This window comes from Nipponia nippon, unplaced genomic scaffold (assembly GCF_047370975.1).
Source record: "Nipponia nippon isolate SJK-2023a ecotype South Korea unplaced genomic scaffold, ASM4737097v1 scaffold_5, whole genome shotgun sequence".
In the NCBI taxonomy this organism is placed as follows: domain Eukaryota; kingdom Metazoa; phylum Chordata; class Aves; order Pelecaniformes; family Threskiornithidae; genus Nipponia; species Nipponia nippon.
The window spans coordinates 42,785,340-42,798,287 of record NW_028262369.1 but is presented as its reverse complement, the minus strand read 5'-3'; the positions used below and the strand labels follow the sequence as shown (position 1 = coordinate 42,798,287).

The following is a 12,948-nucleotide window of genomic DNA, read 5'->3' as shown; positions in this document are numbered from 1 at the left end:
ATTTCACTGACCAAATTTAGCTCTTTGTTTACTTTTTGCCCATCATTGGGGCACAAGAAAAATATTGCTTATCTAGTTACTGTGTAATTCTATTCAATCTTCCATTTTAAATGGGCATTGTAAATTTTTAATGAATGTATCTTTAAACATATTTTTATGGCTTGCTGTGTTTTTCACTATTTATATTCTATAACTAATACTGTATTTTGTCAAAGCTTGTTATAAATGTAACCATATTGATAGACTGTTGTACTGAAAATCTTAAAAGAATTAGTGGGTGAATACGTGGGGGCATAATCTTTTTTGTCATTACTGTAATTAGGATCTGGTATTTCATTTTCATCACTCATTTAATGACTAACATAAGCGTTTTAAACGTTTGGTTTTTTTTAATCAAAATGTAATATGTTTCCAAGGGTGATCCAGGCCCTCAAGGCATTCCTGGGAAAGATGGACCAGCAGGTCTTCGTGGTTTCCCTGGAGAGAGAGGCCTTCCAGGTGCTCAGGTATAAGCACTAGAACAATTGACATGATGTTTCTAAATACAAGAAACAATGGATTAACTCTTTTATTTCATGGAATCTTCTACTGTGCTTAAAAATGAATGCAATAGGAGAACAGACATCAAGCATCCAGCATTGTTAAATATCATTGGCTATATAAGCAAAAAGGAATTTATTCAGTTTTTTGTCTTTGGATTTTTACATTCTTCCTATTACCTGTGTTGCAAAAATAACTCTTGAACTTTTAGTGTAAGAGATATTTCATTTTTTAGGGTCCAGCTGGTCTGAAGGGAGGAGAAGGCCCACAAGGCCCACCTGGCCCAATTGTAAGTAAACATAATAATTTTATAGACATATAAACAGTATTACATAGTAATCTTTTTTCTTCTTTACATGCTGTGTTGTTTTCATCAATGCAATCTGTAAAACAGCAGACAGATGCATGTCATTCAAAGTGATGAATAATTATTATCTACTAATTATCCATACTAATAAACGTTCAAGGAATGTGAAGGTTGTGAATATCTGAAGCCGTCTGCTATCAGTAGGTATGAGATTTACTTGTTGCTTAATACTTACCACTTACACAAATTATTGTTGAGATGAAAGAGGCTTTCCATAGTGGAAAATCTACAGATAGTGGATAGTGGACTCATGCTATTGTGGTGGATTGACCTTGGCTGGAAACCAGGTGTTCACCAAGCTGCTCTATCACTCCCCCTCCTCAACTGGACAGGAGGTGAAAAAATACAATGAAAGGCTCGTTGGTCGAGGTAAGGACAGGGAGATCACTCACTGATTACCGTCACAGGCAAAACAGACTCAGCTTGGGGAAATTAATTTAATTTATTACCAGTCAAACCAGAGTAGAATAATAAGAAATAAAAACCAAGTCTTAAAACACCTTCCCCCCGCCCCTCCCTTCTTCCAGGGCTCCACTTCACTCCCAAATTCTCTACCTCCTCCCCCACAGGAGCACAGGGGGACGGGGAATGGGGATTGCGGTCAGTTCATCACAGGTTGTCTCTGCCCCTCCTTCCTCCTCACACTCTTCCCCTGCTCCAGCGTGGGGTCCCTCCCACAGGAGACAGTCCTCCATGAACTTCTCCAACGTGAGTCCTTCCCATGGGCTGCAGTTCTTCATGAACTACTCCAGCATAGGTCCCTCCCATGGGGTGCAGTCCTTCAGGAACAGACTGCTCCAGTGTAGACTCCTCTCCATGGGTCCACAGGTCCTGCCAGGAGCCTGCTGCAGCACAGGCTTCCCACAAGGTCACAGCCTCCTTCGGGCATCCCCCTGCTCTGGCATGGGGTCCCCCACAGGCTGCAGGTGGATATCTGCTCCACCACGGACCTCCATGGGCTGCAGGGGGACAACCTGCCTTACCATGGTCTTCACCACAGGCTGCAGGGAAATCTCTGCTCCAGCACCTGGAGCACCTCCTCCCCCTCCTTCTTCACTGACCTTGGTGTCTGCAGAGTTGTTTCTGTCACTTATTCTCACTCCTCTCTTCCAACTGCTGTTGCACAGCAATTTTTTCCCCTGTCTTAAATACGTTATCCCAGAGGTGCTACTACCATCACTGATGGGCTCAGCCTTGGCCAGCGGCGGGTCCGTCTTGGAGCTGGCTGCCATTGGCTCTATCGGACATAAAGGAAGCTTCTGGCATCTTCTTACGGCAGCCACCCCTCCAGCCCCCCTGCTACCAAAACCTTGCCACACAAACCCAATACAGCTGTGTTCCCTTTGTACACCTGCAGTTCACTCATACAGTTTACCCACATAATGTTTAAAATACTGCGGGTGTTCTGCATAGCCTAAGCTAGCTTTTAAATATGTGGCATCACTACTTTTGCACCCTTATTACTGCATCTAGTATTTTGAACCATATACCATCCTATGTGTAAGTTTTGATTAATTTTAACTCATTGTGAGATTCTTTTTGTTTAGATTGGGATAGTAGGATGTTTCATACATAAAGAATAAAACTGATAAGTATTCTCCTCGTCTTTGGTAATTTCTGTATAATTGAGAAATGTCACATAGCCTATTTCCACCACTATTTTACAATTTTTTATTTATTTACTATCTTAAAAAAAAAAAGTTTGAAGACAGTCCTCTCAAAATCTATTGAGGTTTTTCAGTCAGAGTTTAGAGACCTCAACATACTTAAAGAAGGGAACACATCTTAATCCTGTTTTGAAGTGCTTTGAAAATGGTACAGAGAATGATATAGCAGCAGGCATACTATACCATTATTTTTGCCACAGAATCTACATTGAAAAAAATATTTTTCAATGAAAGTTTAGATTCTGTAGGAAAAGGGAAAAATTGTAGAGCAAGATTACGAACTTTGAGAAAGTATGATGAGCATTGTAAAAAATAATCTTATTTTGAATAATAGTAACATGCAACTTGAAATCTCCCATTGAAATCCATGGGGAAATAGATCATGCCAGAATATAAGAATGGTTTATTAACAATACCATTTTATGAATATGTAAAGAAATGATGCATTATACAATTACCTAAGAATTTTAGAAGATAAGATAACCAAAAACCATCCATTGCTTTGAAGATTTTATCTTTACTGTACTTTGTGTGTGGACCATGCCTATAGACAGGATCAGTGAAACTGTTACAAATTATGTTTGCTTGGCTAATAACAGCTATGTAAAATCATGTCATGCAGTAATATTTCTTCTCAATATTTTAAGCTCAACATAGGCATAAAAATGTATTTGCCAACTTTTTGTGTTGTTATAGTTGTTTTTCTTTATGATTATGATAGAGAGAAAAGCAGTGATATGTACTCATTCCTCAAAAGCAGTAAATTATTCTCCCTTGAGTAGTGCCACGAGGCTTTTTCTAGGTGGTCCTGTGCTCAACAATTGTTTACATTTAGATTTTTGTTTCATATTTGGACTTCTACTATTTATGCCTCTGCTGCCTCTTTCACTTCAGTTTCTTGTAGTTATCCACTGAAAGGTATTTGAAGTAGGATATGCTTAAAGTTACCTATTCTCTGTTGTCATTTTTTATGCAAGTAAGTTCTACAAGGATGCACTGGTATTTAAAACATGGTACAGTTATTCCCAAATGTGAATTGTGTATATTTTCATAGTCATCTTGTCAATTTATCTCTATCATTCAGTGAAACTGAAGTAAAAAAAAAAATCAGCACAGCTATTCCTGTTAGACAAAAAAGTAATGGAGGAGCTGAAATTCTATGTATTTCAACAATAAAGCTCTCTTATGTCCCTGCAATTCATATTGAGATTACAATGCATTAAACACGAAGGAAGAAAACCCAACGCAGCATAAAGGTTCTTGCTTTTGGATTATTTCTACATTATTGGAAAAGATCTGCTGTAGCACACTTTTAAGCTTTACTTCTTGATTTCTTAATACTTGGTACTTGAATTCTTAAAATTAATTATTGAATTCTTAATGCCTTTAAGCTTCTATTCTTTAAATCAAAAACTTGAATTTGTGATTTACAATTCGTCTTAACACCATGCAGTACATGTACATTCCCAAAAGGCACCAAAGCAAGGTAGCTGGGAATGGAATGGAATGGAATGGAATGGAATGGAATGGAATGGAATGGAATGGAATGGAATGGAATGGAATGGAATGGAATGGAATGGAAGCTAGTTGGGAGAGTCAAAAGGGATACCATCCCACCCCATCTGAAGAACCTGAACTGTTAAAAGAAAAGATGAATCAAAATCAAGAAAGCATAGACCAGAATAGTCTCTTCAATCTAAAGGTCACATCTTCATTTTTTGTTAAAGGAGGCCTTAAGGGTGGACTAACCTCTCAAGCAGATACTTAGTTCAAGTGCAACGAACCAGAACTCTTCTGAGCAGACACAAACCAGACAGCACAAGCATACCTGACATTTAACACACCCCACTTTCCCAGACAGGATGCCCACACAGTAGCTGCGCCACTAATATCATAGGTTCTCATACATATGCATCGCGTAAGGTTGTGAGGCAAAAGCATATATCTTGTTTAATGATGGTTGTCCGTATTCTGAAATACACGTTTGAATTTAAATTCAGATGATCCATGTTTTTCTAATTCTTACAGGGTGTATATACATTAGTGTGTTAGTTCAAAACATCAGAGCCTTTTTGAGGTGAATGTCTCAGTCATCCCCATTTGCCATCCTTTGGTTCAAATCATGGAGCTCTCTTGGAGCTGATGAACGGTATTCCTTTCATGTGAAACTAAATGGGAAGAGAAATTCCAGGAGCGCTTCTAATACACACCAGCTAATGGGAGTTCAGTGCCAGACTAGAAGTATCGTGAAGTATAGTCCAGAAATACACAGAGTATGGGTGGCAGGGCACAGTACCAACTGCTTCTTCACTTTATAAATCCATTCCTGTTGCGGTCACACGTCCTGCTAAGGTAAACATAGTCATAGAAAGAATCACTTAGGAAGCTCAGAATTTTTTGCATATCGTTTTTCCAGTCTTTGAGAAGCAGATGTAGTGGTAGCAGGAATTGTGGGCAGAGTGGAAAGAGAGTTTGAAGAGTAAACTTTTTTGTTACTTTGAGTTCACTGCAGTGCAAGCAGGCCACTTGAGGCACAAACAGCACCAAGCTGACCTGAGAGTATTTCAGAAGTCCTCAGTGGGTTTTTTTTTCTATTTCATCTTTAATTACTAACTTGTTATCTTGAAAGTGGTTTTCAGTGAAAAAAAAAATGCATAAGTGCCCTTAATACTGGGTTTCTGTGCATCTGCAAGGACCACAATTAAACTACAATAGTTCGCTTTTTTTCACGGTAGCTCATAGGAGACCATGAGCATCAAATAGTCCTAAAATATTTTCCCATCTATTTTTAGCCAACAGAGGGTGCACACAGAAGTGTAATTATAATGGAGTCTTCATTTGCCATTTATAATAGGAAGAGAATTCATGCCACTGGATGATTTTCCTCAAGTTCCCTGCCAATACCAATTGCTTCTAACTAGCATATATAGTCAATTATAAGCTTTATTTGGCTAGTGCATACATCTGCAAGCATACCAAACAAATGACTGCTCCAAATACTGTGCATGCCAATTACTGTGCTTAGAGGAATTTGGACAAACGAAAGAGATGCATGAATGCACTCCAGAGCAAGGTTTTTGTCTGGGGTTTTTTGTTGTGGGTTTTTTGTTTGTGGTTTTTTTTTTTTTTAACAGTTCTCTTTTATCTGCCATCTTTGTCTTCTGTTTGTTTTCTTCCCTTCTCATACTACTGTGTGGAATGCTGAATGCTGATGAGAGAAAGCTCTTCAGAATGTCAATCAGTCATTTTTCATTAGCTCATTTAGGAATAGGATGCCCAAATTGGAGTCCGAATAAGCCACCTGTAGGCTACCCAATTATCAGTACTGAGCCATCTAGAGCTATCTTTCTCTATCTGATGACATTTTTCAGTCATGGGGATCTTCGCTTGTTGAGTTAACCATCAGTAAAAAGTATTGCTACTACTACGTAATGTATACAATAGCTATAATTACATATCTCTTCACAGAAAAAGAGATAAAAACAAGGTTACTCATCAGTTTATAGTCTGTATAACAGAAATACAAGACAAAGCATGACAATTCCAATCTGTAGAAAAGTTTTTTAAAACCCCCACAAATTAATAAAAAGGTTCCAGGATGTGAGCACCACTGCAAGCCCACAGGTTAACAAGGAGTTTAGTAATATAAGTTTCATAGTGGCACAGAGTGACAAAAAAGATAATAAACATGGAAACAGAGAACAGACTTAAGAAGCTGCCTAAAATGCAGTTGTGCAGTTGTGACTATGATTTAATGTGCTCTGCTTTGATCAGAGGCCGTTCTCACAGAGAAATGAAAGGATCCTTGAAAACAGAAAGTGTACTTCCTGTTCATAACTCATGTGAAATTTAAGTATAACAAATAAAAATGATGCAAAGATAACATGAAAAGTTGGCTGAGTAAAAAGAGCTACTAGAAATTATGGCCACTGTTAGTGTCTGCTGTCTGATATAGGAAAGACCTATGAGTTATTTGGATTTTTTTTCTCTCTATTCTTGCATCCTACTGATGAGATGACCTAAAATTGTTTAGCTTATGAGAGCTGACAAGATCAGAGACCATGGTAGTATGGCTGCAGGGTAGTGAATTTTTCTTGTTGAATTCACTGAAGTCTTAGGAAGTAAAATAACAGAAATAGGACTGAAACTTAGGCATCCACCCAGACTTAAAAAAAAAAAAACAAAAAAAACAAACCATCACCTGGAAGGATAAAGTCATCTATGATTCCTGCACAAATACTTTTTTTGAACACTCATGCAAAATTAGATGTTACTGAGATGATTTGCAAAAATATTTGGAGCAGCCTTTCAGCATTCTCTTCTGCCGCAGTTATCTGGAGGGAAAAGCACCTTATTATGCAATTAGTACCCGTTATGCTAATGGGGTCAGTCCAGGAAAAGTATGCCATGAATAAAAGCAAAAAATTGCACCCTTGTGGGTGAAAGCATCTTAAAATTCCAGTGTTCCAAGAGCCAGCAAATTTGATCTTGCTTAAACATGGAAAAAAACATGACTATTCAGAGCCTCAGGCTACAACACCTATTACTTACCCATTCCATGATGTATCACCCCAATTCCAGTGTATCAGTTGGAAAAGTGAAATTATCAATAACTTTAGAGTGTTACAAACTATCTTGTAGGTGTCAAGCTGAGAAGCTGGGGAAATATTACTCTACAGCAAACAAACCTTTAATAGTGCTCTATCGATGCAAAAATTGTAAATCATTAAAAAGAAAACAAAGATGCTGTAAAAGTGTGAAAATATAGAAATTTAGAGGGAGAGGACAGCTCCCTTTGCTTCTCAGTTTCCAGTGAGTCCACAAATTTCAAGGTTAACCGTGTTGCTCTTAGTGAAATAGTTTTTCCCATTAGACTTGTAAGCACAAGACTAGCTCATATGTAGAATATAATGGAACAGAACACTCCGTTGCCTTTGTTCCCATGCTGCCCTAACTACAGGACACAGGAAGGATGTACAGCATCTCAAACCCTCAGGAAGTATCAGGACTGGCAAAGCTGGATTTCCTGTCAGAGTTCTCAGCCAGAGATGGTGCAGAAAAGCACAAAGAAGCTCCACGGTTCTCCTCGCTCTGCCTGTATCCAGGAGAGCATCATGCTTCTGTCTCCCTGCTCATGTTGACTCTTGTGGAGAGACAGGAAGAAGCAGGTTAGATGGCAGTTAACCTCTGTATCAAGACACAGGAAGTTTTTCCCCTGTGCTATCATGAATCCATTTCACAAATACAGAAGAATACTTGGTCAGAATCTGCCTGTGTGATCAAGAAGATATTAGGAATTGGAGTGTAAATGTCTTTTGCTCCCTGTCATTTCTTGCTGTGATGTGCCCCCAAACAGGTGTCCATTTCTTTTCTTATGAGTTACAGAGAACTTTGGTTATAGATCACTGTTTGGGAATTAACTCGGCTTGCAAAAAAGGATTTTAAATCAGTACTCTACATTGTGGCTTTTGACTAACTGATAAACAAATATGGATAGACAAGAATTTTAACATTTTGATTCTGAAATTCCATTTATTTGAGTAGAAGTTCTGATCTGTACTGTTATCTGTTCCCTTGCATCCTTTTAGGAAGGTTTTTTTAGTACCATAATACCTTGTTTCCTTTCCTTTTTCCCCTTCAACACTATGTAAAAGCATATACCATCTGTATTCTTAGAAAGTGCAATAAATAAGACAGGAAAAAATTAGTCCACCCTAGGTACCTCTTTGTTTTTAGAGCACTGCAGATTTTTACATACCTAGTCATTCTCTCCGTTTTGTCTAGTTAGCTCAATCCAGCGGAAGCCGTAAAGGCACAGCTCAAATTATGGAAGGTTGTGGAGCTTGTCTCTATGGCAGATTGACATATTTAAAATAGAGGTTGGCTTTTTATGGAACCGCCATAAGCTCTACACTGCTTCAAAAGAAAGAACTGATAGGGAAGGCAGAAACTAAATTTTCACTTATGGATGCTTTGGTAGTTTCAGATAGAAGAAAAAACTTTTTTAGACAATTAAAAGAATAAAGTAATGATAATAATATGACTCATTTAAAAGTGAGTCTTAATGATATTAGAGTAAAAATTATTCCTCTCTGCTATTGTTCTATGTAAAAATATATTCTAGAATACACGATTCCAGTGTTTTTTCCACGTACAGCTCCTATCTTTTCCCCTTTAATTTGCAATATTAGATTTTTAAATTTTTCTGTGCCTATCTAAAGATACCTGTACATCCAAGCCTCCTCTGTATGACACATCAAATTAGTCAATACACTTTTACACAGGTGAATTGAAATGCAGAAACATACTGATCAACACAGCAATGTACAGCACAAAACTTGACCAAAACTTTGGGTTGTGGTATGGGTTAGTTCTGTATTTTAATATGGTGAATATTCTTTCATCAAAATGGTATGTTAATATATTTTGGAACCACAGAGGGAAAAAAGTTCTTGAAAACAGGCTGAAGCACATTCCTATTATGATGAACAAATACAGGAAGGGGTATTTATGAAAAAAAAAAAAAAAGTTCAAATTAGTATTGAATACGAACTATTGAGTGTGAACTTCAGGTTAATTCTTTCAGCCTTTTTCTTTACTTGTACACATGCTGCGTGTGTACCTTTCTACCAGCTGGAATCTCACTGAATAACAGGTATCTTCTCTGTTGACCTCGGTCGTGAAAACCACCAACAGTTATCAGGGCTATACCATAATTCTCCTATAATTTTTTATTTCTCTCCAGGGTTCACCAGGGGAACGTGGAGCAGCAGGCACTGCTGGCCCAATTGGTCTACCGGGTCGTCCTGGACCTCAGGGTCCTCCAGGCCCCGCAGGGGAGAAGGGTGCTCCTGTAAGTAATCACAGAGTCACATAAAACTATCACAGCACAGACTTTTCATTCCAGAATGTTACTTTTTTCCACTCTAGTATTTGCCTATTAAACAAATCCTCAGAATACCTGATGTGCTCCTTTTATATTTACAATTAAGTAAATAGTAAAACATTTATTGTCATACCCTCTAACACCCAAGAAGGGTTAAACCCGTTATTATCATAGCAGGGAATAAATATAATAAAAAAGTTTGTCAAGTCAGTCTTTCATTAAAACTTTGTACCCAGCCACTGTGCATTAGAGTTCAAGTGTATTTGTCATCGGCTTCCATTGTTACTTAGTATAATTTTCTGATACATTTTATTCCCTTTATAGTTTTCTTTCTGTTGTTGGTTGTTTGTTTGGTTTGGTTTTTTGGGGTTTTTTGTTTTGTTTTTTTTTTAATTTTGTGCTGGCAACGTGACTCCCTGTACCGAAATCTTCATTAGTCTTCTGTGATAATGTGGATCACTTCCTTTCCTTTTCTTCAAAACCAGGGTGAAAAAGGTCCTCAAGGTCCCGCTGGACGTGACGGAGTACAGGGTCCTGTAGGACTTCCTGGTCCTGCTGGTCCTAGTGGTTCTCCCGGAGAAGATGGTGACAAGGTGAATCATTATAATTGGTATTAGTGCATCTGTAAGAAGGTCTGCCAGTACAGTTGTACAGTTGTAGCTTTCCTCACAAAAGCAACTCTTAGCCCTGCCTCCCCCAAACTCCACCCAGCCACTGCAAAGCACCTAAAAAACCCTTCAATCACATGTCTGAGGGACAGATGCCATGGGACATTGGGATTTGTGTTCAAGACTAGTAGACTAACATTTACCCTGGCAAAGAAACAAGGATGAAAGTGTAACAAAATAAATCAAGGCATATGATGTCAAAATTGGTAACGATTTTTGCCTATTTTAGAAACTTTGTTTGCTGAATGAGCAAGATAAAATGTTCTCAGTAATGTATAGTGCTTTGGAACCACTGTTGATAGGTTGAGGGTGTCAAAATAATATGTTCGTAGCAGAGATATTCTGTTGACTTTTGACAGCATTTAGGACACAGCACCTTTCAGGATCAACTTGCATGTTTGCTTGATCCAGTACTGTTCTGTTAGTTAGCACAGAGTAAAGGTAAAGACTTTGAAGTTCATTTTTATGATGCATGAGTGTTATTTATCCCACAGAGAGTATTTTCTGTGATTTAATTTAATTGTCTTTTATTATTGTATAAAGAAAACATTTTTTTTCTGACATGGTTTCCTGGTGATTTGAATAATTTTGAAGTTTTGAAATATTGTACAATACAGTGAGAAGCAGTTCTTCAGTCATATACAGTTAGATGAGTCTGTAAATCAGGGTGCTTTCATTATAAGTTCATATTGAAGGTGACATGAGGAACACAATTTTCTTTATTTAGAGCTCAGTTGCACTATACTTCAAAGCCAGGTCTTGTTGCCCTTTGCAGTATAGCAATCAATATGTGGATTAATATGACGTATTATTGATCGATGCAGAATTGCCCCCTTTAGGCCTTCACACTTGAAGCAGCAGCATAAAACACAGAATAATCATATCAAAGGGAACATATAAAGATACTGTGATACTGACTTCAGCTAAGTGTGAAGGAGACCATTTTAAACAAGTTTAACTTTTAACTTTCAATTACAGGGTGAAATTGGTGAACCGGGTCAGAAAGGTAGTAAAGGTGACAAGGGAGAAAATGTGAGTAGCAAAATCCTTTGTCCATTGCATTCTTCATAAATAAAAAGTATTCATGCATGAAGTATGTAGGTAGCCTTGCTACCTCAATGAACAGAAACAATGACATACTTCAAAAATGTTCCTTCAAAATAACGTGGAGTTTTAACGCAATGCTAGATATTTGTACTTATAAAGCTGCGCATATATTTAGTATTTCTCATATTTCTTGAGCTTACAGAATCATTAAAAAATAGGTAAACTACATTCCTAAGCACCCTTCCTATATCATTTTAATTCATCCATTCTACATTTGAACTGGGAGAGACCAAGGATATACATACATTCTCTTATTGTGTTTAAGTTAACTTCACTGACTGGATTGTGTGAACATACCCTGCTTTAGCTTCTTAGCCATAACGATGAAGAATATGAAGACTCAGTAGAGAAATCTACTAATATAGATTTAAAATTTTTAGAGAATGTCTAATTCTTGGAGAGAACGCTTAACTGATTGCAACATTTCAGAACAGCGAAGACCTCAGATGAAATAGCTTATATGAGTTTTCAAATATTATCACTAGGCCTATTGGTGAACTTAGGACTAATTAGGTTTCTGCTGATTTAATTTGAAATGTTTTTGTCTTCAAAATTATTTCTAAAGTTCAAGTACTTCTGCTTTTGATTGAGGCCGGAAATACAAAAATAAGCTTTTTCCACTGTAAAATTTGAAGCTAGAAAGAGTAAAACTAGCATTTTTTTTTCTGTTTGATTTTGGTTTTTGGTTTCTTTCCCAAAAATTCAGAAAAGGTTTGTTTTCTCTTCTATTCAATTTCAAGATAAACTGCCATTTTATTTGAATAATTTTCCTTTAGAAAAAATGAAGAAGTAATCGCAGAAAGATTTTTTTATTGTTATTATTATTATATTTCATGAGTATTCACGGTTAGCAAAGTTTAGAACTCAACATAGAGGTATTCATAACTAAGCATATTTACTGTCTTGAAAACGCTGTGCTTATTATGATTAATAACTTATAGAGCGTCATAAAAGTAGATTGCTTCTAAAAATTGCACCAAATTCATGGCTTACACATAATCAGATGATGTTTTATAGTGGATACATACAAACTGAAGCAAATCACAGTTTTATGATAATTTCATAGAAAAAAATGTGGAGACAAAATGTGCAAAAAAATGACAAGAGGTTTTTTTTGTTTTTAAGGATAAGCTTGTGCTTTTCAATTATTTTGTGAGAAAGATTTCTGCAGTTTCCAGTGCAGAAAACACATACTTTTCACAATCCTATTTTAATAGATCAAATCACAAATGCTATAATAAACTATTTGTAATGGCCTGTTAAAACAAGGGATGTAATTTTATACATATGGATGAGAGAGCACTTTTATTATAAACCCCATTTTTCCAAGAAATGTACGTGTAACTAAGTCGTAAACAAATTCTTCTGCTTCAGACTAAAATTACTCTTGCATAATCTGAGCTGAATGCTTTGGTTAACTTTGTCAAATTAATTTATCAAATTAAAACTTTTTTTAAAGTCAGTTTTGAAACTATGGACTTGTTCCCAGTTAACTGAAAATCAATCTTAATCTATTTGCTGGTGTAGTTGTACACCAGCTGTGGGATACACAGAGATATATGCAGCTCCTCTTTGTCCACCTAAAAAGGTTCATTACAGTACAGGCCCTGTGTACACAGAAAAATCTCGCATTTAAAGGAAAGGGCAGAGGAAGCACATGAAGCAGGTCATGGTCCAGTTCCACTTTAGGCTTTGCATGTGGTTACATGCATA

At 37.0% G+C, this 12,948-nt stretch overlaps 1 protein-coding gene across 2 annotated transcripts in view; it reads left to right on the top strand.

Moving 5' to 3' along the window:
* Positions 1-12,948, top strand: part of COL11A1 (collagen type XI alpha 1 chain) — a 163,418-nt gene that overhangs the window by 108,789 nt on the left and 41,681 nt on the right. For both annotated transcript variants that reach the window (XM_009468296.2, XM_087731724.1), the window contains 5 exons: positions 417-506; positions 776-829; positions 9,320-9,427; positions 9,946-10,053; positions 11,107-11,160. In XM_009468296.2, the coding sequence (XP_009466571.2) occupies positions 417-506; positions 776-829; positions 9,320-9,427; positions 9,946-10,053; positions 11,107-11,160 (414 nt within the window). The remainder of the gene's footprint in view (positions 1-416; positions 507-775; positions 830-9,319; positions 9,428-9,945; positions 10,054-11,106; positions 11,161-12,948) is intronic.